Source organism: Giraffa tippelskirchi, chromosome 6 (genome assembly GCF_054371585.1).
Source record: "Giraffa tippelskirchi isolate mGirTip1 chromosome 6, T2T-mGirTip1v1.2.pri, whole genome shotgun sequence".
Taxonomy (NCBI): Eukaryota; Metazoa; Chordata; class Mammalia; order Artiodactyla; family Giraffidae; genus Giraffa; species Giraffa tippelskirchi.
In genome coordinates this window covers 16,187,913-16,212,301 of record NC_137280.1, presented here as the reverse complement: position 1 = coordinate 16,212,301, position 24,389 = coordinate 16,187,913, and the positions used below count along the sequence as shown (strand labels likewise).

The 24,389-nt window shown below is 38.6% G+C and overlaps 1 protein-coding gene across 6 annotated transcripts in view; it reads right to left on the bottom strand.

Moving 5' to 3' along the window:
- Positions 1-24,389, bottom strand: part of SPAG1 (sperm associated antigen 1) — a 78,350-nt gene that overhangs the window by 34,081 nt on the left and 19,880 nt on the right. For all 6 annotated transcript variants that reach the window (XM_081503424.1, XM_081503422.1, XM_081503426.1 and 3 more), the window contains 5 exons: positions 23,486-23,592; positions 22,794-22,899; positions 19,291-19,421; positions 15,814-15,920; positions 13,956-14,115 (listed from right to left, as the gene is read on the bottom strand). In XM_081503424.1, the coding sequence (XP_081359550.1) occupies positions 13,956-14,115; positions 15,814-15,920; positions 19,291-19,421; positions 22,794-22,899; positions 23,486-23,592 (611 nt within the window). The remainder of the gene's footprint in view (positions 1-13,955; positions 14,116-15,813; positions 15,921-19,290; positions 19,422-22,793; positions 22,900-23,485; positions 23,593-24,389) is intronic.

Genomic DNA, 24,389 nt, shown 5'->3' with positions numbered 1-24,389 from the left:
ATTAAAACAACAATGATCTATCACCTCACACCTGTCAGAATGGCTATTATCAAAAAGAAAACAATTACGTGTTAGCAAAGATGTGGAGGAAGTATAATCCTTGTGCACTCTTGGTAGAAATGTGAATTGGTACAGCAAGTTCAATACAACAGTATGGAAGTTCCTCAAAAAATTAAAAATAGAACTACCATACTGTCTAACAATTCCACTCCTGGGTATTTGTCTGAAGAAAACAAAAACACCAATTAGAAAAGATAAATACACCTCTCAGCATTATTTACAATAGCCAAGATATGGCAACCTAAGTGCCCAGTAATAGATGAATGGATAAAGAAGATGTAATTTATATATATAAACACACACTGCAGTATTCTTGCCAGGAGAATCCCATGGACAGAGGAGCCTGGCAGGCTATGGCCCATAGTGTCACAAAGAGTCAGACACGACTGAAGTGACTTGGCACACGCTTAGCATACACACACACACACACACACACACACACACATATTTATAATGAAATATTGTATTACTTGGTCATAAAAAATGAAATCTTGCCATTTGTGACAACATAGATAAATGTACAGGGTATTATGCTAGGTGAAATAAGTCAGAATAATAAATAATGTATGATTTCACTTACATGTGGAATATAAAAACAAAGCAAATGAACAAACATAACAAAACAGAGTCATAGATAGAACAAACGGGTGGTTGCTGGAGGCAAAAGGGCTGAGGGGAGGAGATTTTCTGAGGAAGATTAAGAGACACAGACTCCAGTTGCAGAAATAAATGAGTCACAATTAGGAAACGTACAGTGTGGGGAATATAGTCAACAATTACATAATACGTTCACATGGTGACAGATCACAGCTAGACTTATGTGGTGACCATTTTGAAATGTATAGAAATATGAACTCACTAAGTTGTATAACATGTTGTCGGTCAATTATACTTCAAAATCAAACAAACAAATGCACATTAAATAGAAAACAGATCTGTGGTTACCAGAGGTGGGGGATGAGGGGAGGGGGAACTGGATGAAGGCAGTCAGACGTCCAGTTATGAGATAAGTAAGTACTAGGGATGTAATGTACAACATGATAAACATAATTAACACTGTTTTATATGAACGCTGTTAAGAGAACAACAGTTCTCATCATAAGGAAAGAGTGCTCATCATAAGAGCTCTCATCATAAGGAAAAAAATTTTCTATTTAAAAAATTTCATTACCATATGAGATGATGAATGCTTTCTAAACTTATTGTGCTAATCATTTCATGGTACAAATGTCAAATCATTATGCTGTACACTTTAAACTTTATACAGTGCTGATGTCAATTATATCTCAATAAAACTGAAAGGGGAAAAACAAAGAATGAAATACTGATACATATTGCAACATGGATGAACTCTGAAAACATCATGCTAATGAGAGAGAAGCCAGACACAAAAGGCCACATATTGCATGATTCCATTACATGAGATATTCAGCACAGGCAAATCCATAGAGACAGAAAGTTGATTAGTAGTTGCCAGGGGAAAGGGAGACAGGACTTATTGCTAATGGGTATGTGATTTCTTTTTGTGATGATAAAATGTTTTAAAATTAGACAGTCGGGATGTTTGTACAACCTTGTGAGTATACTAAAATCCACTGAATTTGTAAAAGATGAATTTTATGATACAGGAATTTATATCTTGATTTTTTTTTTTTTAAAAAAGAGTGCTTATTTTATCTTACCCTTGACAACAAAGAATACTTTTTTTTCTATCTTGGTTAATTGGATGGGAGAGAAAAAAAGAATCTAATTTTCATCTTTTTATTAGCAATACAAAATGTATTGATCATTTAATTTCTTCAGTAGTGATTTATCTACTTATACGCTTTGTGGACAGAGGAGCCTGGCGGGCTACAGTCCATGGGATCACAGATAGTGGGACACGACTGAGCGACTGAGCACGTGCACGCGCGCACACACACACACACACACACACACACACACACGCTTTGTTCATTTTGGTACAAGGCTCTTTAACTTGGTCTTATTGCTTTGTAAAAGTTCTTCATATTTAATGTCATTAACCCCTTGGGCTTCTCTTATTTTGTCATTTGCCTTTTAATGTTTTTATGGTATCTATCTTATATAATTTTTAATTTTTACATAATCAAAATCATTCTTTTTCTTTATGATTCTGTGTCTTTTAACTCTTTGAAATTCCCACCTTGACACCCTCCTGATTCCAACAATTCTAGGACAAGAAAAATATTTATATTTTATTCTTCTGTCTGTTAATGACTTTAATTTTCTTATATTCATTTTTAAGCAACAACACTACAAGGGAGTCTAGATGCTTACTTTGTTCTGATGGCCACTTCTAAATGCTCTCTCCTAGGGACTTGTGTGCATGCTCAGTCGTGTCTGATTCTGCGACCCCATGGACTGTAGCCTTCCAGGTTCCTCTGTCCATGGAATTCTCCAGGCAAAAATACTGGAGTGGGTCACTATTTTCTTCTCCAGGGGATCTTCCCGCCTCGGGGATCAAACATGCATCTCCTGCATTGGCAGGCAGATTCTTTACCACTGCGACACCCCCTCTACTAGAGAAGGAAAATAAAAATAGGGAAGTTTCCAAGAAAGCCCAGGAATTAAAATCCCAGAACCAATCAGCTTTGGGAGTCCTTAGAAGGACAGGTGAAGAAAGCCTATCAATTGTCTTATCTCAGTACCTGACACAGAGTAGGTGCTCAGTAACTGTCAGCTGTTAAATTAAACCCATTGGTTATGTTGTACCTCAGTCTGGATGAACTAGGCCTGGCCAGCCCAGGTGGAGCCCGCAGGGGAGCAGCATTATCACCTGAGGTTAGAACACATTAATTGCTGCATTTTCCCATGGTCTTCGGGGCTCTCCTTGCATCATACCCCATAATGACTGAGGGTTCTTTCTTGGAATGTGGTGGGAGGGGAACCACCAGCAAAGATTCCAACTTGATAACCTCTCTCTGGGTTTTCACATTTTTTTCCTAAAAGTAACTTGGATTTCTCCTGTCTTGTCCAAGCCTCCAGGACCTCTCTCCGTGTTATCTAACAATGGAACTTGGTAAAAATGAATATAAGATAGTTCCATTGTTCTTATTTCATCTTCAAAGCACTGCTACTGGGCTTCCAGCCATTTAATCTACTCAATCTTTTTTTTAGTATATCTTGGGATTTTCTATGAATATAGGAAGACCCCAAAATATAGGACTTGATAGGAAAACATACATTAAAATTTTATACACAGTATAATCTTAACGGGGGGGGGAATCCAGCAAAAAAACTGTAGTCGTTTCTTTGAGCTGTGAATTAAGGTTAATCTACCGAATCTTGATTTGCTTTCCTGAAAAAAGGGAACTTTAAAATTTTATATCCTTCCTATAAGACATTTTTGTTCTCTGAATCTTGTGTATTTGTATGTATTCCCTAATCTACAAATGATTATGGAGGGCCATGAATGCCAGGATCAGAAATGGTCCTCTTAAAGCTCTGATTGCTTGGAGATCTGAATGGGAATACTGCTACTCTGTGGGACTTCCCTTAGGGATAACCACCTAACTCAGAGAGAAACATATCAATCTGATAAGCGATATTACACTACAACAATCCCGACTCAGATTTTTAGTCATGGAACCATGTGTGTTACCCTTGTAGCTCAGTTGGTAAAGAATCTGCCTGCAATACAGGAGACCCAGGTTCGATTCCTGGGTTGGGAAGATCCCCTGGAGAAGGAAGTGGCAACCTACTCCAGTATTCTTGCCTGGAGAATCCCATGGACAGGGGAACCGGGCAGGCTACTGTCCATGGAGTCGCAAGAGTAGGAACGACTTAGCAACAAAACCCCCACCATGTGTATTACAAATTTTTCGATTAGCCCTCTCTTGTTTATCTCTAATTGTGACGAGGTCATTTTAGTATTTTGAGATGCAATTGACACAAAACATTGTTTAAGTTGTACAGTGTGGTGATTTGATACGCACATATATTGCAAAATGATTACCATAATAGGGTTACTTAATGCACCCTTCACCTTGCAGAACTACTATTTTTTTGTAATAAGAATATTTAAGATCTACTTTTTTAGCAACTTTCAAGTATATAATATGGTATTGTTAACTGTAGACATCATGCTGTATACTGAATCTCCAGAACTTACTCATCTTATAACTGGAAGTTTATACTCTTTGACCAACTTCTCCCAACACCTCCAACCTCAGCACCTGGCAACCACCATTCTAGTCTCTATTATTATGAATTTGACTTTTTTAAGATTCCACACATAAGTGAGATCATACAATATTTATCTTTCTCTGACTTGCTTCACTTAGCATAATATCCTCAAGTTTCATCCATGTTGTTACAAATGGTAGGATTTTCCTTTTTATTATGGCAGGATAATATTCCTCTGTGCGTGTGTGTGTGTGTGTGTGTCTGTGTCCGTTTATATCACACTTTCTGTACTTATTCATCCGTTGGTAGACACTAAGATTGTTTCCATGTCTTGGCTATTGGGAATAATACTGCAATGAACAGTGGATATCTCTTCAAGACAGTGATTTCATTTCTTTTGGACATATACCCAGAAGTAAGGTGGCTGAATAATATTTTTATTTTTTTAATTAAAATGTAATTTTTAATTTTTTTACTTAAAAATAATTCTATTTTTAATATTTTGAGGAGCCACCATACTCTTTTCCATAGTGGTTATATTCCCACCAACAGTGTGCAAGAGTTCCCTTTTCTCCATATCCTGGCTGACACTTGTGATCTCTTGTCTTCTTGATGATGGCCATTCACACAGGAGTGAGGTGATAAATCATTGTGGTTTGGCTTTCCATTTCCCTGATGATTAGTGATAGTGAGCACCTTTTCATGTACTTGTTGGCCAAATGAAGGTCTTCTTTGGAAAAATGTCTATTCAGTTCTTCTGCCCATTTTTTAAATCAAAATCAATATCAGTCCTTAACTCACTTGTTTCTCAACATATGTTCAAACTCTGATAAGAGTTCTTGGTACAGCATCAGCACAAGAGTGGATAAACACCGGATTCTATCTGTTTGTTTCACAGGATAGCCCAGTGATGTGCAGCCGGGGTTTTATAGAACCTATACTTTCTTGTTGTTGTTGTTCAGTCACTAAGTCATGTCCGACTCTTTGCGACCCCATGAATTGCAGCATGGGGTCTTCACTGTCTCCCAGAGTTTGCTCAAACTCTTGTCCATTGAGTTGGTGATGCCATCTGATCATCTCATCTTTTTTTGCCCCCTTCTTCATCGGCCCTCAATCTTTCCCAGCATTAGGATCTTTTTCTAATGAGTTGGCTCCTCCCATCAGGTGGCGAAAGTATTGCAGCTTCAGTTTCAGCATCAGTCCTTCCAATGAGTATTCAGGACTGATTTCCTTTAGGACTGACTGGTTTGATCTCCATGCTGTCCAAGGAACTCTCAAGAGTGTTCTCCAGCACCACAGTTCGAAAGCATCAATTCTTTGGCATTCAGCCTTCTTATGGTCCAGTTCTCACATCCATACATGACTATTGGAAAACCTATAGCTTTGACTATATGGACTTTCATCAGCAAAGTAATGTCTCTGCTTTTTAATATTCTGAGTTTGTCATAGCTTTTCTTCCAAGGAGCAAACATCTTTTAATTTCGTGGCTACAGTCACCCTCTGCAGTGATTTTGGAGCCGAAGAAAACAAACTCTGTCACTGTTTCCACTTTTTCCCCATCTATTTGCCAAGAAGTGATAGGAATGGATGCCATGATCTTTGTTTTGTGAATGTTGAGTTTTAAGCCAGCTTTTTCACCCTCTTCTTTCACCTTCATCAAGAGGCTTTTTAGTTCCTCTAAGCTTTCTGCCCATTAGAGTGGTATCATTTGCATATCTGAGGTTATTGATATTTCTCCTGGCAGTCTTGATTCCAGCTTTGAGTCATCCAGCCTGGCATTTTGCTGTTGTACTCTGGATATAAGTTAAATAAGCAGGGTGACAATATACAGCCTTGACATACTCCTTTCCCAATTTTGAACCAGTCCATTGTTACATGTCGGCTACTAACTGTTGCTTCTTGTCCTGCACACAGGTTTCTCAGGAGACAGGTAAAGTGGTCTGGTATTCCCATCTCTTTCAGAATTTTCCACAGTTTGCTGTGATCCACACAGTCAAAGGCTTTCGTGGAGTCAATGAAGCAAAAGTAGATGTTTTTCTGGGATTTCCTTGCTTTTTCTATAATCCAACAGATGTTGGCAATTTGATCTCTGGTTCCTCTGCCTTTTCTAAATCCAGCTTGAACATCTGGAAGTTCTCAGTTCACGTACTGCTGAAGCCTGGCTGGAAGGATTTTAAGCATAATCTTGCTAGCATGTGAAATGAGTGCTATTACGTGGTAATTTGAATATTCTTTGGCATTGCCTTTCTTTGGGACTGGAATGAAAACTGACCTTTTCCGGTTGGAACACTGCTGAGTTTTCCAAATTTGCTGGCATACTGAGTGCAGCACTTTCACAGAATCATCTTTTAGGATTTGAAGTAGCTCAGCTGGAATTCCATCACCTCCACTAGCTTTGCTTGTAGTAATGCTTCCTAAGGCCCACTTGACTTTACACTCCAGGATGTCTGGCTCTAGGTGGGTGACCACACCATCATGGTTATCTGGGTCATTAAGACCTTTTTTGTCTAGTTCTGTGTATTCTTGCCACCTCTTCTTAATCTTGTCTGCTTCTGTTAGGGCCTTGCTGTTTCTGTCCTTTATTGTGCCTATCTTTACATGAAATGTTCCCTTGGTATCTCCGATCTTCTTGAAGAGATCTTTAGTTTTTCTTATTCTATTGTTTTCCTCTATTTCTTTGCATTGTTCCCTTAAGAAGGCTTTCTTATCTTTCCTTGCTATTCTCTGGAACTCTGCATTCAGTTGGGTATATCTTTCCCTTTCTCCTTTGCCTTTTGCTTCTCTTTTTTTCTCAATTACTTGGAAGGCCTCCTCAGACAACCACTTTGCCTTCCTGCATTTCTTTTTCTTGGGGATGGTTTTGGTCACCACCTCCTGTATAATGTTACAAACCTCCATCCATAGTTCTTCAGGCACTAATCCCTTGAATCTATCCATCACTTCCACCACATAATCAAAAGGTATTTGATTTAGGGCATACCTGAATGGTCCAGTGGTTTTCCCTACTTTCTTTAAGTCTGAATTTGGCAATAAGGAGTTCATAATCTGAGCCACAGTCAGTTCCAGGTCTTGTTTTTGCTGACTGTATAGAGCTTTCCCATCTTCAGGTACAAAGAATATAATCAATCTGATTTCAGTATTGGCTATTTGGTGATGTCCATGTGTAGAGTTGTCTCTTTTGTGGCTGGAAGAGGGTGTCTGCTATGACCAGTGCACTCTGTTGGCAAAACTCTGTTAGCCTTTGCCCTGCTTCATTTTGTACTCCAAGGCCAAACTTGCCTGTTACTCCAGGTATCTCCTGACTTTCTACTTTTGCATTCCAGTCCCCTATGATGAAAAGGACATCTTTTTTTTTGGTGTTAGTCCTGGAAGGTCTTGTAGGTCTTTATAGAACTGGTTAACTTCAGCTTCTTTGGCATCAATGATTGGGACATAGATTTGGATTACTGTGATGTTGAATGGTTTGCCTTAGAGACGAACAGAGATCATTCTGTCATTTCTGAGACTGCATCCAAGTACTATATTTCAGACTCTTTAGTTGACTATGAGGGCTACTCCATTTCTTCTAAGGGATTTTTGCCCATAGTAGTAGATATAATGGTCATCTGAATTAAATTTTCCCATCCCCATCCATTTTAGTTCACTAATACCAAAAATGTCAATGTTCACTCTTGCTATCTCCTGCTTGATGACATCCAATTTACCTTGATTCATGGATCTCACATTCCAGGTTCCTACACAATATTCTTTACAGTACTGGACTTTACTTTCACCACCAGACACATCCACAACTGAGTGATATTTCCGCTTGAGCCCAGCCTCTTCATTCTTTCTGGAGCTGTTTCTCCACTCCTCCCCAGTAGGGTATTGGACACCTACCCACCTGGAGGGCTCATCTTCCAGTGTCATATCTTTTTGCCTTTTCATTGTGTTCATGGGGTTCTCGAGGCAAAAATACTGAAGTGGTTTGCCATTCCCTTCTCCAGTGAACCTGAGTAGCAGGGACATGCCCTTCAGCTGCTCCGCGAGGCCAAACGACATGCCGGGCGCCCCAGTTCTCCCACTGTTGCTTCTCGTTGAGCACGTAAACCTTCACCGGCCACCAAGTGTTAGTCAATACGTCACCCGGGGGGCCAGGGTAAAGGCACTGCTGGAGTCCCTGGGCCTTAGTTGGCATCTAGTAACCACCTTGAAGAGATAGACTTTGGAATCTCACAGATTTGAAGCCATATCCTATCCACATGACTTACAATCTGTGCAAATGTGGCAAACAACCTTCCTAAGCTTCCATTTCCTAATCTATGTGTGTGTGTTAGTAGCTCAGTCGTGTTTGACTCTGCAATCCCATGGACTGTAGCCCACCAGACTCCTCTGTCCATGGGATTTGCCAGGCAAGAATACTGGAATGGGTTGCCATTTCCTTCTCCAGGGGATCTTCCTGACCCAGGCATCGAACTCGGGTCTCCTGCATTGCAGGCAAATACTTTTAAGTATGGATAATTAATTGCTTCCTTGAGGATTAAGTGAAATACTATATGTGAAGCACTTTCATAGTTCTTCAAGGGTGCTAATGGTTCAAAAAAAGTAATGAGAAGTGTGATTCCTGTCAATAAGAAGTAAGTAAACTCCACCCTGTGTCTCACACTGAATACAACTAACAAGCTTGGACAGAATTCATGCAGCAGTTATATGAGGACACTGAAAAGAAAACGGTAGCAGGCTGATGGGGGAATAGAATTAGACTTGGAAATAACCCCCAAACAGCAGTCAGTTTCTCCATTTTCTTTTCTATGATATTTCCTAGCCTGGATCAATGGCAGTTCAAAACCTAGAACAGTCTGCTGGGTATGGAAAGAAATAGCTTTAGGAGATGCCCTCTATTATTTATCTTTTTTTAAAAAAAAAGATATTTGGCCCCTATGGGGAATTTCCCTGTTTGCATTTGTTTTGTTTTTCCTTTCTCTCCAGTCCCAGTTCCCGAACAGTGCATTAGCAACTGCAGAGGCAGCAGCAGTCAAGTAGATACTTAAAAGTTTGGGGGAGAGGAACTCTTATGCTGGTCAGAGAAACTGGTCCCTAGGATATCCCCATTCTTTTTTTATTCTCTTTCTCTCCTCTTGCTGCTCAGTCCTAGAGGTGCATAGTCATGGGATGTCTACAGTAGAATTAAAGTGTTGTCTTCTAGCCAAAGGAAGAGGAAGAAAAACCTCTGTGAGCCACAAAGAGTAGGGAAGAATCTCAGAGAGGAGGGAAGTTAAGAAAATGATTTTATAATTGTATCTGAAATGAGCTTGCCTGCCAGCGGATCCATATGCATAAATCTAACCTCAAACATTCTACCAAAATTTTTGAGAAGTGATTTACAGGGGAAACCATTGACCAGACCCCAAATGGTCATGGGGTGGTACACAAGTGGGACAGATTCAGATAGCACTGCAAAAGTTTTGAAACTAAATTGACAATAGAACCACAGTTCACAGAATTTAGGTAGGAAAACTGTTACCCAAAACTAACCAGATTTAAGAAGTTCCGCATCAGATTTGAACAAAACTGAAAATCTCATATAATAATATTAAGAATTGCTAATATACAGTACAAAATTCCTTACAAGTAAGGAAGAAAGAAAATCTCAACATTTAGCAAGGGAAAAGGCAATTAAGTAATACCAAACCCTGGGTAGGGCTTTCCTGGTGGCTCAGTGGTAAAGAATATGCCTGCCAATGCAGGAGATGTGGATTTGATCCCTGGGTAGGGAAGATCCCCTGGAGAAGGAAATGGCAACCCACTCCAGTATTCTTGCCTGGGAAATCTCATGGACAGAGAAGCCTGACAGGCTACAGTCCATGGGATTGCAAAAGAGTCAGACACGACTTAGTAACTAAACAACAACCACAACAAAATGCAAATTAGAACCACAATGAGAAACCACCATACACCTAACAAAATGGCTAAAAATATTTTTAAACATAAAATACCAAATACTGGCAAGAAAGTGAAACAGCTAGAACTCTCATATGCTGGTCAGTTCAGTTCAGTCACTCATCCGTGTCCAACTCTTTGCGACCCCATGGACTGCAGCACGCCAGGCTTCCCTGTCCATCACCAACCCCCAGAGATTACTCAAAGTCATGTCCATCAAGTCAGTTATGCCATCGAACCATCTCATCCTCTGTCGTCCCCTTCTCCTCCTGCCTTCAGTCTTTCCCAGCATCAGGGTCTTTTCCAATGAGTTAGTTCTTCACGTCAGGTGGCCAAAGTATTGGAGTTTCAGCTTCAGCATCAGTCCTTCAAATGAATATTGAGGACTGATTTCCTTTAGGATGGACTGGTTTCATCTTCTTACAATCCAAGGGACTCTCAAGAGTCTTCTCCAACACCACAGTTCAAAAGCATCAATTCTTCAGCACTCAGCTTTCTTTATGGCCCAACTCTCAAATCCATACATGACTACTGGAAAAACCATAGCTTTGACTAGACAGACCTTTGTTGGCAAAGTAATGTCTCTGCTTTTTAATATGCTGTCTAGGTTGGTCATAACTTTTCTTCCAAGGAGCAAGTGTCTTTTAATTTCATTGCTGCAGTCACCATCTGCAGCGACTTTGGAGCCCAAGAAAATAAAGTCTGTCACTCTTTCCATTGTTTCCCCATCTTTTGCCATGAAGTGATGGGACTGGATGTCATGAGCTTAGTTTTCTGAATGTTGAGTTTTAAGCCAACTTTTACACTCTCCTCTCTCACTTTCATCAAGAGGCTTTTTAATTCTTCTTCACTTTCTGCCATAAGGGTGGTGTCATCTGCATATCTGAGGTTATTGATATTTCTCCTGGCAATCTTGATTCCAGCTTGTGTTTCTTCCAGCCCAGCGTTTCTCATGACGTACTCTGCATATAAGTTAAATAAGCAGGGTAACAATATACAGCCTTGATGTACTCCTTTTCCTATTTGGAACCAGTCTGTTGTTCCATGTCCAGTTCTAACTGTTGCTTCCTGACCTGCATACAGATTTCTCAAGAGGCAGGTCAGGTGGTCTGGTATTCCCATCTCTTTGAGAATTTTCCAGTTTGTTGTGATCCACACAGTCAAAGGCTTTGGCATAGTCAGTAAAGCAGAAGTAGATGTTTTTCTGGAACTCTCTTGCTTTTTTGATGATCCAGTGGATTTTTGGCAATTTGATCTCTGGTTCCCCTGCCTTTTCTAAATCCAGCTGGAACATCTGGAAGTTCACGGTTCATGTACTGTTGAAGCCATATACTTCTCATGGGAATGCTGCTCATGGGAATGAAAAATGCTGCTTATGGGAATGAAATGAAAATCGGAAGAATGAAAATGCTGCTCAAGGGAATGAAAAATGCTGCTCATGGGAATGAAAAATGGTAATGCCATTCTGGAAAAGCAGTTGGGAGATTTTTGTAAGTTAAACATACATTTTCCCTATGACTCGCAGTTCACTCCTGGTATTTACCCTAGAGAAATGAAAACATATGTTCACCCAAAAATCTGTGCATGAATCTTAGTAGCAGCTCTATTCATAAATACCAAATACTGGAAAAAACTGAAATGCCCTTGAACAAATGAAGGGATAAACAAGCAGCGATATACCCATATAATGGTGTACTGCTGCTGCTGCTGCTGCTGCTGCTAAGTCGCGTCAGTCATTTCTGAGTCTGTGCGACCCCACAGACGGCAGCCCACCAGGCTCCTCTGTCCCTGGGATTCTCCAGGCAAGAATACTGGCGTGGGTTGCCATGTCCTCCTCCAGTGCATGAAAGTGAAAAGTGAAAGTGAAGTCGCTCAGTTGTGTCCCACTGTTCTCGACCTCATGGGCTGCCACCTATCAGGCTCCTCCGCCCATGGGGTTTCCCAGGCAAGAGTACTGGAGTGGGGTGCCATTGCCTTCTCCCATAATGGTGTACTACTCAGTAATAAAAAAAGAATGAATCAAAGATACATGCAACTACATGAATGAATCTCAGTGACATTATGCTGAGTGAAGGAAGCTAGTCGCAAAAGGTTATATATTCTCTGCTTCCACTGATGTGACTTTCCAGAAAAAGTTAAACTATAAGAACAGAGAATAGATCAATGGCTACCCAAGACTTGGGTTGAGGGGAGGGTTTGGCTAAAAGGGAAGCAAAAAAGAAAGTGTTCTTTTTTGCTTTCCTTTTAGCCAACAATTTGTGATGAAACTGTTCTGTATCCTGACTACAGTGATGGTTACACGAAATTATACACGTGTTAGAACTGCACACCAAAAAAGTTCATTTTTACTATTGTTGTTTAGTTGCTAAGTAGTGTCCGACTCTTTTGGGACCTCATGGACTGTAGCTCCTCTGTCCGTGCAATTCTCTAGATGAGAATACTGGAGTGGGTAGCCATTCCCTTCTCTGGGTGATCTTCCCGATCCAGAGATTGAACTTGTTCTCCTGCATTGGCAAGCGGATTCTTCACCACTGAGCCACCAGGGAAGCCCATTTTTACTATATGTAAATTTTAAAAATAATTTTAAAATAATAGCAATTGATACAGTTTATATTGTTTCAGGTAAGACTTTAAGTAACTCTTTTTAATTGCAAAATGCTGGCTAATTATCTTGTTACACATAAACCCTAAGAAAAACTTTTGCTGCCAGAACTTACCTAAAAAGGTGAGCCTCAATCCTTGCTGAGCTGCTTACCTTAAATCCCCCCTTTTACCCTGTTGATGCGCTCACTTTCCTTCCCACCCCCTCTCTTGGTTGCTCTGCTCTGTCTCTTCTCTCTCACCTCCTTTTCTGTGCTTTTGTCTTCATCCTAGCTTAACTGGCCATATATTAACCTGAGGTATGTATTTTACATTACATTTTTTGCCACTTAAAAAAAACCACTTATACTCCTTGGTTTTTTTTTTTTTTTGGTTGAATGACTTGAACACTTTATATTTCTCCCTCAAAATTAAAATATTCTGTCAAATTACTTAAAGTTGATTTTTACCTGTGAATGATTTACAATGCTGACATTTCCCCCTTAGTTGCTCAAGAGTTCTCAAGAAAAAACAAAAACTTCCCCTTGCTCTGGTCAGGTGAAAAGGCAGATTTTTTCCACTTAAAGTTGATATAACTTTCATTGTCTTATATTATGAAGATGAAAGTTTTTATAGTCTAGATTCTTTTTTTAAAAAACATTTACATCAAAAGTGAAATTGCATATTTTTAAAAAATTTCTTTGGAGAGAGGCACATACAGCAATAGCACATTCATTTTTAGGTATATAACCCCTCTGAAGTCAACATATTTGTTTGCAACTAAGTAGCTACACATAAAACAATCATCTTAGAGATTGATTTAAGGTTAACTTACAAATGGTTGGTGACAAACAAGCAGCCATTTGTATGTAAAGGTGATAATCAGGAATTAAATTGAGCATTAGAAAAGATGTCAGATTATGAAGAAAAATAGGTTTGGGAGATTGTATTAAGGAAAAGATTTTAACTAGATTTACATGGTGATCATTTCATGATATATAAAATTATTGAAACATGTTGTACACCCAAAACTAACATAATATTATAAGTCAATTATACTTCAATAATAAAAGAAAAAAAAGATGAGCTGTATTAAGAAAAAGAAGAAAAAACTTGCTTGTGGATTTACAAGGTAAAGGCTGAAAAAAGTTTGGTAGACTAAGAATTTCTGGACAAATAGAAAATTTGAACCAGCTTATCATATAACAAGATAGCTCTTTTGCATAAACCAAAGAGAAAAGATGTCTTACTTTTATCCCCATTGCCATCTTCATGTTTTATCCCACTGTCCTTTTCATCTTCATGTTCTGAGTTTTCTACTTCCTGAATAACCATCCTTTTCCCCTTGGTTTGAGTCTTAGATGCAGGTTCAGAATTTTTCAGATCTCTTTCAACCTCTGACAAGGTTTTCTACAACATAATCACCATGTTAAGGAAAATTTTTTTCTTTAGTAAAAAACACAACTATACTTGCAAGTAATAATGTGAAGATATTGAAAGGTGAATAAAGATAACTAAGATAAAGCTTTTTATGGTGGTCTTTATTTTTCTTTTCAAACAACTTCATTGATTTCTCTGATTATAATTATATATTTTTATTATAAAAAAAATTAAGTATAACAAGCATAAAAAAGGGAAAAAAACTATCTGCAATCCTGCCTCTCAGATAAATTACTGACACTTTGATGATCATCTTCCTAGTTATGTTTGTATGCATATAAACTTGCAGACATGTCCAAAAGTTTTATAAAAATTAAACCATACTACACATGTTTTTAAAGAGTAATATTTAAAGGTTTGGCAGATTTGCTTGTATCCCATCATAAAGGAAATCAACCCTGAATATTCATTGGGAGGACTGATGCTGAAGCTGACGCTCCAATACTTTGGCCACCTGATGTGAAGAACTGACTCATTTGAAAAGATCCTGATGCTGGGGAAGATTGAAGGTGGGAGGAGAAAGGGATGACAGAGGATGAGATGGTTGGATGCCATTACCGACTCGACGAACATGAGCTTCAAGCTTATGTCAGTTACCCTGGCACCAAGTTCCATAGGGGCAGCAGAAGGCCCAGATAGGTACTACACACTCAGTGGGTTTGTGTCACAGCTGAGGAATCTCAAATTTAGAAAACTCAACACCCATATTTTATAATGGTGTTGTTGTTCAGTCACCCAGTCATGTCCAACTCTTTGCGACCCCATGGACTGCAGCACTCCAGGCTTCCTTGTCCTTCACTATCTCCTGGAGTTTGCTCAGACTCATGTCTATTGAGTTGATACCATCCAAACATCTCAGCCTTCACATATGAAGAGCCGACTCACTGGAAAAGACCCAGATGCTGGGAAAGACTGAGGGCAGGAGGTGAAGGGGGAAACAAAGGCTGAGATGGTTGGATGGCATCAACTCAATGGACATGAGTTTGAGCAAACTCCAGGAGCCAAACTGTTGCAGAGTTGGATATGACTGGGCGACTGGGACATGAGTTTGAGCAACCTCCGGGAGTTGGTGATGAACAGGGAAGCCTTAGCTCATTGGCTTGCCATGCCATGAGTAACAAGGTCTTCTGTGCCTGACCCAGGAGTCCTGTATATTCTTCTAGGCCACCTTGCTAAGTTTTAAGTAGGGTAAAGTCTCAGACCCTTCATAGTTTTTGACATTTACCTCCACTCTCTAGGTCTGAACACAGATCCCCTAAGTACATATCTGAGTCAGTTTACTGGCAATGATGCTATGCTTACCATACAAGTTAAAGGAAGAAACACCCTTTTATGGCCATATGCCATAATCCTACCTAGGAACTTCTACACCACTCTGCATAATAAACTGAAATTGGCTCAAAGAAAAGGATTGCCTACAACGCTGGAGGAAAGAGAAAATTATTTATCCTTTAGGAGTAAGTTAATGATTTTGGACAATTTAAGAGTCTGCTTTCTTTCACTTCAAATATATGTTAACACCGGGGGTGTCTGAGATGTATTTACTGCTTAAAGTTGTGTCCTATTCATTCCTCAATATCATTTATCCAGCAAGGCTGGAATCATCTTAACATAAACCCAGAAAAAGCAAACTATAGAATTAGGTGAGGGATTGCTTTCTGTACTTACTTTGGCCAACTCATTATCAGGTTCAACAGCCAGTACTTTATTCAAGTCTTCTATAGCTTCCTGGAGCTTGTTTTGATGCTTATATGTGGTGGCACGGCGCAGAAGAGCTGAAAATTTACCAAAATAAAAGTTTTTTTATTTTTTTTTATTTTTAAAAAAATAAAAGTTTTTATTTTTTTTTATTTTTTTTTATTTTACCAAAATAAAAGTTTTTTTTTTTTTAACATGTGGCATTCTGATTATGACACATTTTTCAAGAGGAAGAATTTAGAATGTAATTGTGCAAACCAGACCCTTTTTCATATTCTTACAAAAATAGAAAATGATCCTGAGGTCAAACAGAAGAGGCTGCAATAAAAAACTGTCCCTTCCAACAGCCTGGCCCTCTGACAGCTCCAGGCTCTGCCAGTTCCTCTAAGGCTGAGAGATGCCACATCTTAACCCTTTGGGGGCACCACGCTGTGCTACATTATTGGGAAGCTCTTCACTAAATAATAATATGTTCCTCCTTATAATTATCATGACTATTTCTACTTTCTGAAAACTTAGAAAGCCTTTCATTTAAATGTGGTATTTATATTAATAACCAAGCACCTAACTCAGAATATGGGTCCTTAGTGAAGTCTTTATAGCAATCTAAAATGAATAGGAACTGAGAGAATCTTAGTGTTTAAGTCAGCTAAGTTCAGAAATTTCACACTTTGGTAAATTGTATCAGAGAATTTTTGAAGGTTACAACATCTAATTTGATAGTTTTTAATACTGAGATGAATGCCTTCATAGTCCCATCATGATTAATTATGTCATAAGAGAATTTTGTGTAGTAAGCCATGATTTTGAAAAGAATCAGGTTTTGCAATTCTGGAATTTATATCTGATTCTGTAATTTAGTTCTGTAATTTATATCTGATTTATTTTAATAACACTATTTTAAAACATAAATTTGGCTAGTTTGATTTTAGTCTTAGAATGAGCCAGGAAAATCTAGAGGATAAATCATTTCATCATTAATATAAGCAAAATCATAGCATAAGTACAAATTGAGCCACTACTGTTCCTACTCAGATTTCAGAAGGGACTGTCCATAAAGGAATATTCATGATATAACAATCACCATTTTAAAAAACGATTTTGGAAATAATTTCAGATTTACAGAACATTGCAAAGCTAACACAGATAGTTCTCGTATACGTCCACCCAGCTTTAAGGCTAACATCTTACATAACTATGATATATTTGCCAAAACTAAGAAATATTGTTAACTAAACATTAGGCTTTATGTGGATTTCACCAGTTTTTCCACTAATGTCCGTTTTCTGCCTCGGGTTATAACCATATACCATGCTGCATTTAGAACAATTACTTTTTGAGTAAAAAATAAAGTTTCAAAGAGGATGATATTTATCCACTTAAGAAAACCTAACAATTCTTAATGTTTTGTGGCCATACTGATAACTAGATTTGGCTTGTCAAATTTGTTTTTTTAAATAGTGAAGATTCTGGTGCTTAAGAAATTATTCAAACAGGGAAAAATGAAAACAGAAGACCATTCTACTGCAGAAGACTAGCACAGTGGTTGAATATGGACTCTGGAGTCTCATCCAGCGTCAAGTCCTGGCTCTGTCACTTACCAGCTGGGTGATATTAGGTGAGTTGTTCAGTCTCTCAACATGTCCATGTCCTTTTGTAAAATGAGTGTGCTAGTAACAGCTGCTGCTGTTTAGTTGCTAAATCATGTCTAACTCTTTTGCGAACCCGTGGGCTATATAGTCCGCCAGTCTCCTCTGTCCTTGGGATTTCCCAGGCAAGAATACTGGAGTGGGTTGCCATTTCCTTCTCCAGGGGATCTTCCCAACCCAGGGATCAAACTCATATCTCCTGCATTGGCAGGCGGGTTCTTTATCACTAAGCCACCTGGGAAGTCCACTAAAAAGAGTACCTGCACCTTTACTGAGCTGTTGTGAAAAGTAATGGAGTTAATACATGTACTACATGGCACAGGGCCTGGCACAGTGGTGGTGTGGGGACTGTAAAACCTTTACCAGGCACCTCCTAAAGCTAGGATCCCACCCATATGCTGTGATAGAGACAACATACAAGCAAAGAACTTTACTGGGGGAAGGAGGGCATCCATGATGACAGTTGGGCTGATGCACCAGGATCCATCCTCAGCACACCCATGGTTTCTGCCCACCCATGTTTGTAGGCATGTGAAAAAAAAGTGAATCCACAGTATTTAGAAATAGAATGAATCTACTATAATTTACGCCTCTCCCTTTTGGAATGACTCCTTGGTAACAGAAAAGGAGAGTCGAGTCTGATTTGTGTACTTCAGGCTTGGACCACAAGAAGGCGGTGCAGTCAGCGAGGTAGGAAATTGAAACAGAGGACGGATGCTGGTGGAAAGATGTAGACAGCTTTGGACATACTTAATTTAAAATGGCCTGTGGACATCTAGGTGGAGAAACCCAAAAAGCAGCTGGTAGAACGTTCTAGAGCTCTGGTGTGGGCTTATTAATAAATACTTTTAAAATCTATATTAAATCGTACTTAAATTTATTTTTTTTACAAGAAAAGATACAGTTCAATAAGCCAGTCAGAAAAAGATAAATACTGTATGATTTAATTTGTATGAGGTACCTAGGATAATAAAATCACAGAGACAGAGAGTAGAATGGTGGTTGCCAGAGGCCGGGATGGGTAGAGACGACAAAAGAGTTGCTGTTTCATGGGTACATTTTCAAGATTAAAAAAGTTCTGCAGGTGGACAATAGAGCTGACTGCACAACAATATGAATGTACTTAAGACCACCGAACTCTGTACTTAAAAATGATTAAGACGGTAAAAATTTTGAGCTATGTCAATTTTACCACAATTTTTTAAAAATTGAAACAAAACCCCCACAAACTACAGTTCAAATGCAAGCGTGAGATATTTCTTTAAAAACACACCTAGGACTTCCCTGGTGGTCTAGTGGTTAAGAATCCAGCTGCCAGTGCAGGGAACATGGGTTTGATCCCTGGTCAGGGAAATAAGATCCCACATGCCAAGGGGAACTAAACCCGTGCACCGCAACTACTGAAGCCCATGTGCGCGAGAGCCCCTGCTCCACACAAGAGAAGCCACTGCAGTGAGAAGACTGCGCACCACAACGAAGAGTGGCCCCCGCTCACCGCAACTAGAGAAAGCCCGCGGGCAGTGATGAAGACCCAGTGCAGCCAAAAAAAAATTAAAGAACAAAAACACGTACACTTTGATTTAACCATCTGGGATTACTCGCTACTTCAGTGCAAGTAATTAAGAAGTTAAATCCCAAGTTAAACTTGAACTTAAAAGCAACTTGAGGAAGGTAATGATTCACATATAGAAATTTGAGTTTATTTGAATTTTTTTAGTGTAAACATAATGAGTGTCTACAAATTGACCTTCAACAGATGGTGCTGCAAATTTAAAGGTATTCTATAGACATTTTTTACCCTTTAGGTTCCCAGGTTCTAACTCCAAGACCTTTTCACAGTCCTGAAAAGCACTGTTCCAGTTCTGCAGTTTGAGTTCTGCTTGAGCGCGATTGTTGTAAGCTGCTACGGTGGGAAGCACGGATAAGCTCCTGTAAAAGAGACACTTTTTAAAAAGTTTTTAATATTTTATTGTGGTAAAATGTATGAAAGAGACATTAATGTCAACAAGTGAATGACAGGAAAACATAAAATGGACAAACTCAGCTAAAGTTAGAAGCTAAAACAATCACAGCTCATGTTGTGGGTAGAATTGTGTCCCCTCAAATTCATATGTTGAAGTCCCACCTCCCAGCACCTCAGAATATATCTATACTTGGAGATAGTCTTTAAAGAGATGATTAAGTTAAAGTGAGGTCATGGGGGTGTTTCCTAATCCAATATGACTAGTATCCTTACAAGAAGACACACCTAGAGGAAAGATCACTTGAGGACACAGAGGGAAGATGGCCACAGACAAGCCAAGGAGAGAGGCCTCGGAAGACACCAACCCTGCAGACACCTTGATGTCAGACTTCTAGCCTCCAGAGCTGTGAGACAATACATTTCTGTTGTTTAAGTCGATCAGTTTGTGGCAGTTTGCATGGCAGCCCCAGCAAATTAACACAGCATGCGCTGTCAAAAGTAATAACATAAAATTCTACAAACTACTAAATCAATGTTTAGACAGATGCTTAAGTATCTAGTGAAAAGGTTTAAAATTGATTCTGGCTTTAGAAGTGACACGATAATTTAAACACTCATACTGTTGCTGCTAAGTCACTTTAGTTGTGTCCGACTCTGTGCAACCCCATGGACCAAAGCCTGCCAGGCTCTTCTGTCCATGGGATTCTCCAGGTAAGAATACTGGAGTGGGTAGCCGTTCCCTTCTCCAGGGGAATCTTCCCAACCCAGGGATCAAACCCAGATCTTCCGCATTGCAGGCGGATTCTTTACTATCTGAGTCACCAGGGAAGCCCTTAAAAACCCACACAGATCTCCTCAAAAAAAGCCAGTTTAGTTAACATCAATTTTTTTTTTTTACTCTTTGGGGACAATTTCCTAGTTAAAAAAAAACAAGCAAATAGTGATCAACCACAACTAATACCCTATGTTAAATTATTATTGTGTTAACAGGCACAAATTAGTCTGTTATCTAAAAGTAGATTTAACCCTTAAGAAATAATCATAATCTTACCAAAGGATTTTAATTGAAGGAAACAGAAGAGAGCAGTAGTAATTGAGGAATCCAGACCCTAAGAGAGTAAGTTTTGCTACACTAAGGGTATGAATGCAATATAATTAATGAAAAGAAGAATTTTAAACCTACCCATCTATTGCTTAGAAAATTGATTTGACATGCTGTAAAATAATGTATTTGCTAGGGGCTTCCCAGGTGGTCCAGTGACGAAAACTCCATGCTCCCAATGCAGTGGGCCAGGGGGTTCAATCCCTGGTCAGGGAACTAGATCCCGCATGCTGCAACTAACAGCTCGTATACCACAACTAGAAGATTCCGCACGGCGCAATGGAGCTCTAAGACCCTGCCTGCTGCAACTAAGACCTAATGCACTCAAATAAATAAATACTCTCTATATAGTTTTAAAATAATATTTTCCTAAATATGGGAATGATAAGGGTATTGGTACACTGAATCTTCTAAATCCAGAATTACAATATAAGATAAAAACGGAAAACTCACAGAAAGTGTCCATTTATTAAGATCATTAGTGGAAATTTCCCAGGCAAGAATACTGGAGTGGGTTGTCATTTCCTTCTCCAAGGGATCTTCCCAACCCAGGGATCGAACCCACATCTCCTGCATTGGCAGGCAGATACTTTATTGCTGAGTCACCTGGGAAGCCCCACAAGATCATTAAAGATGAATATAAATAAATTACATGGTTGGGTAGCAATCAAACATAGAAAATACATGTAAGAATAAATAACACAAGAACCAGACACTGAGTACCTCCCACATGCCAGACACTAAACATTAAACTCACTTTATCCTCATTATAATCCATGGAGGAGGAATTACTGCTTTCCCAATCTTATAGATGAGAAAACAGATGGGGCAGAAAGGTTAAGTAACATGCCCAAGGCCACAAGCTTGAAAATGGTAGAGTCAAGATGCCAACCTCAGTGGTCTACTCTAGCACCTGTTCTCTTTACCATCAAGTTACCCTGCCTTTCAGCAACTTGTTTTATTTAATCCTCACAGCTGCTCTGAGGTTGGCACTATTATAGCCTCATCACACTGAGATGACTGAGACCAAAGAGGTGAAGAATCTACCCAAGGTCAGAAAAGTGGCAGTTTGAGTTCCCTTAACCATTGCAATATGCTGCTTTAATTCTTCACCTCTATGATTTCTTCAAAGAGGAAAACAAGAAAAAGTTTGTTCCCTGTAATAGACAAGAGATTCTCCACTGATGGAAATCTATAAGAAGAGAGAAAACAATACCAGAGCTGACATCCACCTGCCTAAACAGGGGAGGTTGAACTCAGTGAATGATATATCCTCTTTACTTTGTATGTTCACTTCAACAGCTGAGCAAACTTCTTTAGAGACACAAACAACATTTAAAAAAGAACAACAAAACTTCTTTCCAAAGGTGGAAGCATGATTGTACAGCATTTAGTTCTATTAATAAGATAGCATTAGTGGTTCTATAAGCATAGTTTGTCTATAACAGAATTTTAAGAAACTAGTTTACTTTTCACAGACTATAAGAGCTTCATACATTCATACAAGCATACAGTGAACATGTACTGTGAACCAGGTATTGGCTGGACATTAGGGGTCCAATGTATTTTTAAAAATGACAAGTGGGCTCAGTCTTACATAGTTGATAGTCCAGTTAGTGCCAAATCACACAAACTTGAATCATACCTCCAACAGATATTACAAAGAGGTAAAATTCTATATGGGTTTGCAAATTTGGCAGTGGAGATGGGGGGTGTTGCTGCGGTAATTGAGTCGGGTGGAGGTTTAACCTGGTCTGAGAAGTAAAGGAAAATTTCACAGAAAAGTAAGGCATGGGCTGAGATCTGGATAATAAGTTAGAATTAACTAAATAACAAGTAGAGGAAAGAGTAGTCTAGACAGAGGCTCAATATATGCAAACGCCCTGCGGTGGGAGGTAGCACCATAAGTACTAGAGCCGGGCAGTCTACTATAGCACCTGAGTTTTTAACCTCTATCCTGAATGAACTTTCTGTTGAGTTCCATCCAGACAGCTTCTATTTCCTCTGTAAAATAGCAAAGTTAGAGCCTCTGTCAAACATGGGAGAGGAGTGGGAGCTTGGAGTTTTAAGGAAAGTATTGAAAAAACAAGGCAAACACAAGTGAATTTATGATAAATTGCAAGTATAATATACCGAGTGATTATGACACATTATTTAGCTTATTTATATCATTTCAACAATTAAACACTATAATTTTTTAAATGACAAGATTAAACCACATCAAAAATCTGTTCACCTAGTATAGTACTTTACAGCTTCTTCATAATCTCCTGACTTAAAAGCTTCATTTCCTTTTTCCTTTTCCCGAGTAGCCAGAAAATCCTTTTCCTTTTCAGTTAGACCTAGAAATAAATGTTATCTGCTGTAAGTAAAAATATAACTTGATAGAATTTTCCAAATTTAAATCCAAAAATGCTTATTTTAACAGAAGCAGAAAACTATAAAAACAAAAGAAAATAAAAGGTTTCCTAAGTTTATGATATTTCTATTCTTTTTAATCATTCAGGATTTTTGAAGGTTTAGATTTCTCAATAATTGTTTTGTTTTACTTTAAAGGTACTATGTACCTGTGGACTTCACGTGAACAGAAACCGCTCTTTTTGTTTTGAGGGAAAGAAATTTGAAGGATTTGGACAAAAAAGATTTGAAAAAGGGAATGAAAACTGAATCATGGTAAAAAAAAAATAGGTTTACATATTTATATATTTTTAAGTCTCACTACTTTAAGTATCATAACTATTATTACTCATAAAATTAAGAAGTTTAGGATAGAATGGAATTTGTTAGGGGTGGTCAGCCCTAGGAGAAAATTCATAACTTTTCATGGCAATATGCAGCACTTAAAGAGAATGTCTTTGGGTCAACAGCTTTTATTATAATTCAAAAAAGTTAAAGACTACTAGATCATTCTTATTTTTCCCCCATTACCTGCTGTGTCTAGTCTTGTCTCAATTTTAGACAAATATGATTTGTTGTTTACTACAGTTCTTTCTTTATCTTCATCAAGTTTTGCACATTCTTTTTCCACGTCAAATCTTAAATGAAAGAATAATAAAAAACTAGGAAAAAGCTCAATACAAACGAGAATAAAATTTATTATTGATACTCTTGTATTTGTATCACTGTGCCTTTAGAAATACATTCCAAAAATATATGATAGGTTTGTATTAGAAGTCACCTGTATTCTTTCTTTAAAAACATAGAATTTAGCGAGGACTTAAATATTAATCAGACCTAAATTGTGCAGAACTTTGTTATTACAATAACAAAGGAACTTTCCAGGCAAGAATACTGGAGTGGGTTGTCATTTCCTTCTCTGGGGATCTTCCCAGTCAGGAATTGAACCCAGGTCTTCTGCATTGCAGGCTGATTCTTTACCATCTGAGCCACCAGGAAGCCCTTAAATATTCATCAGACCTAAATTGTGCAGAACTTTGTTATTACAGTAGTGACTAATTTCTCTTAATTTAGAAATTGTTATTTTGGATGGATAAATATTACATTAGTTATTTTTGTTACTCTTATAAATAGAAGGATGCTGTAGCTTTTTATTTAATGAAAAAACAAAATCAAGAGTGCTTAATCCAAATACTCTTAGTACTCTACTGGCATAACTTATATTTGATATGTTCAGGTTTAAAATAATTAAGGCATTACTACAGTATTTTACGGAGAAGGCAATGGCACCCCACTCCAGTACTCTTGCCTGGAAAATCCCATGGATGGAGGAGCTGGTAGGCTATAGTCCATGGGGTCGCTGAGAGTCGGACACGACTGAGCAACTTCACTTTCACTTTTCCCTTTCATGCACTGGAGAAGGAAATGGCAACCC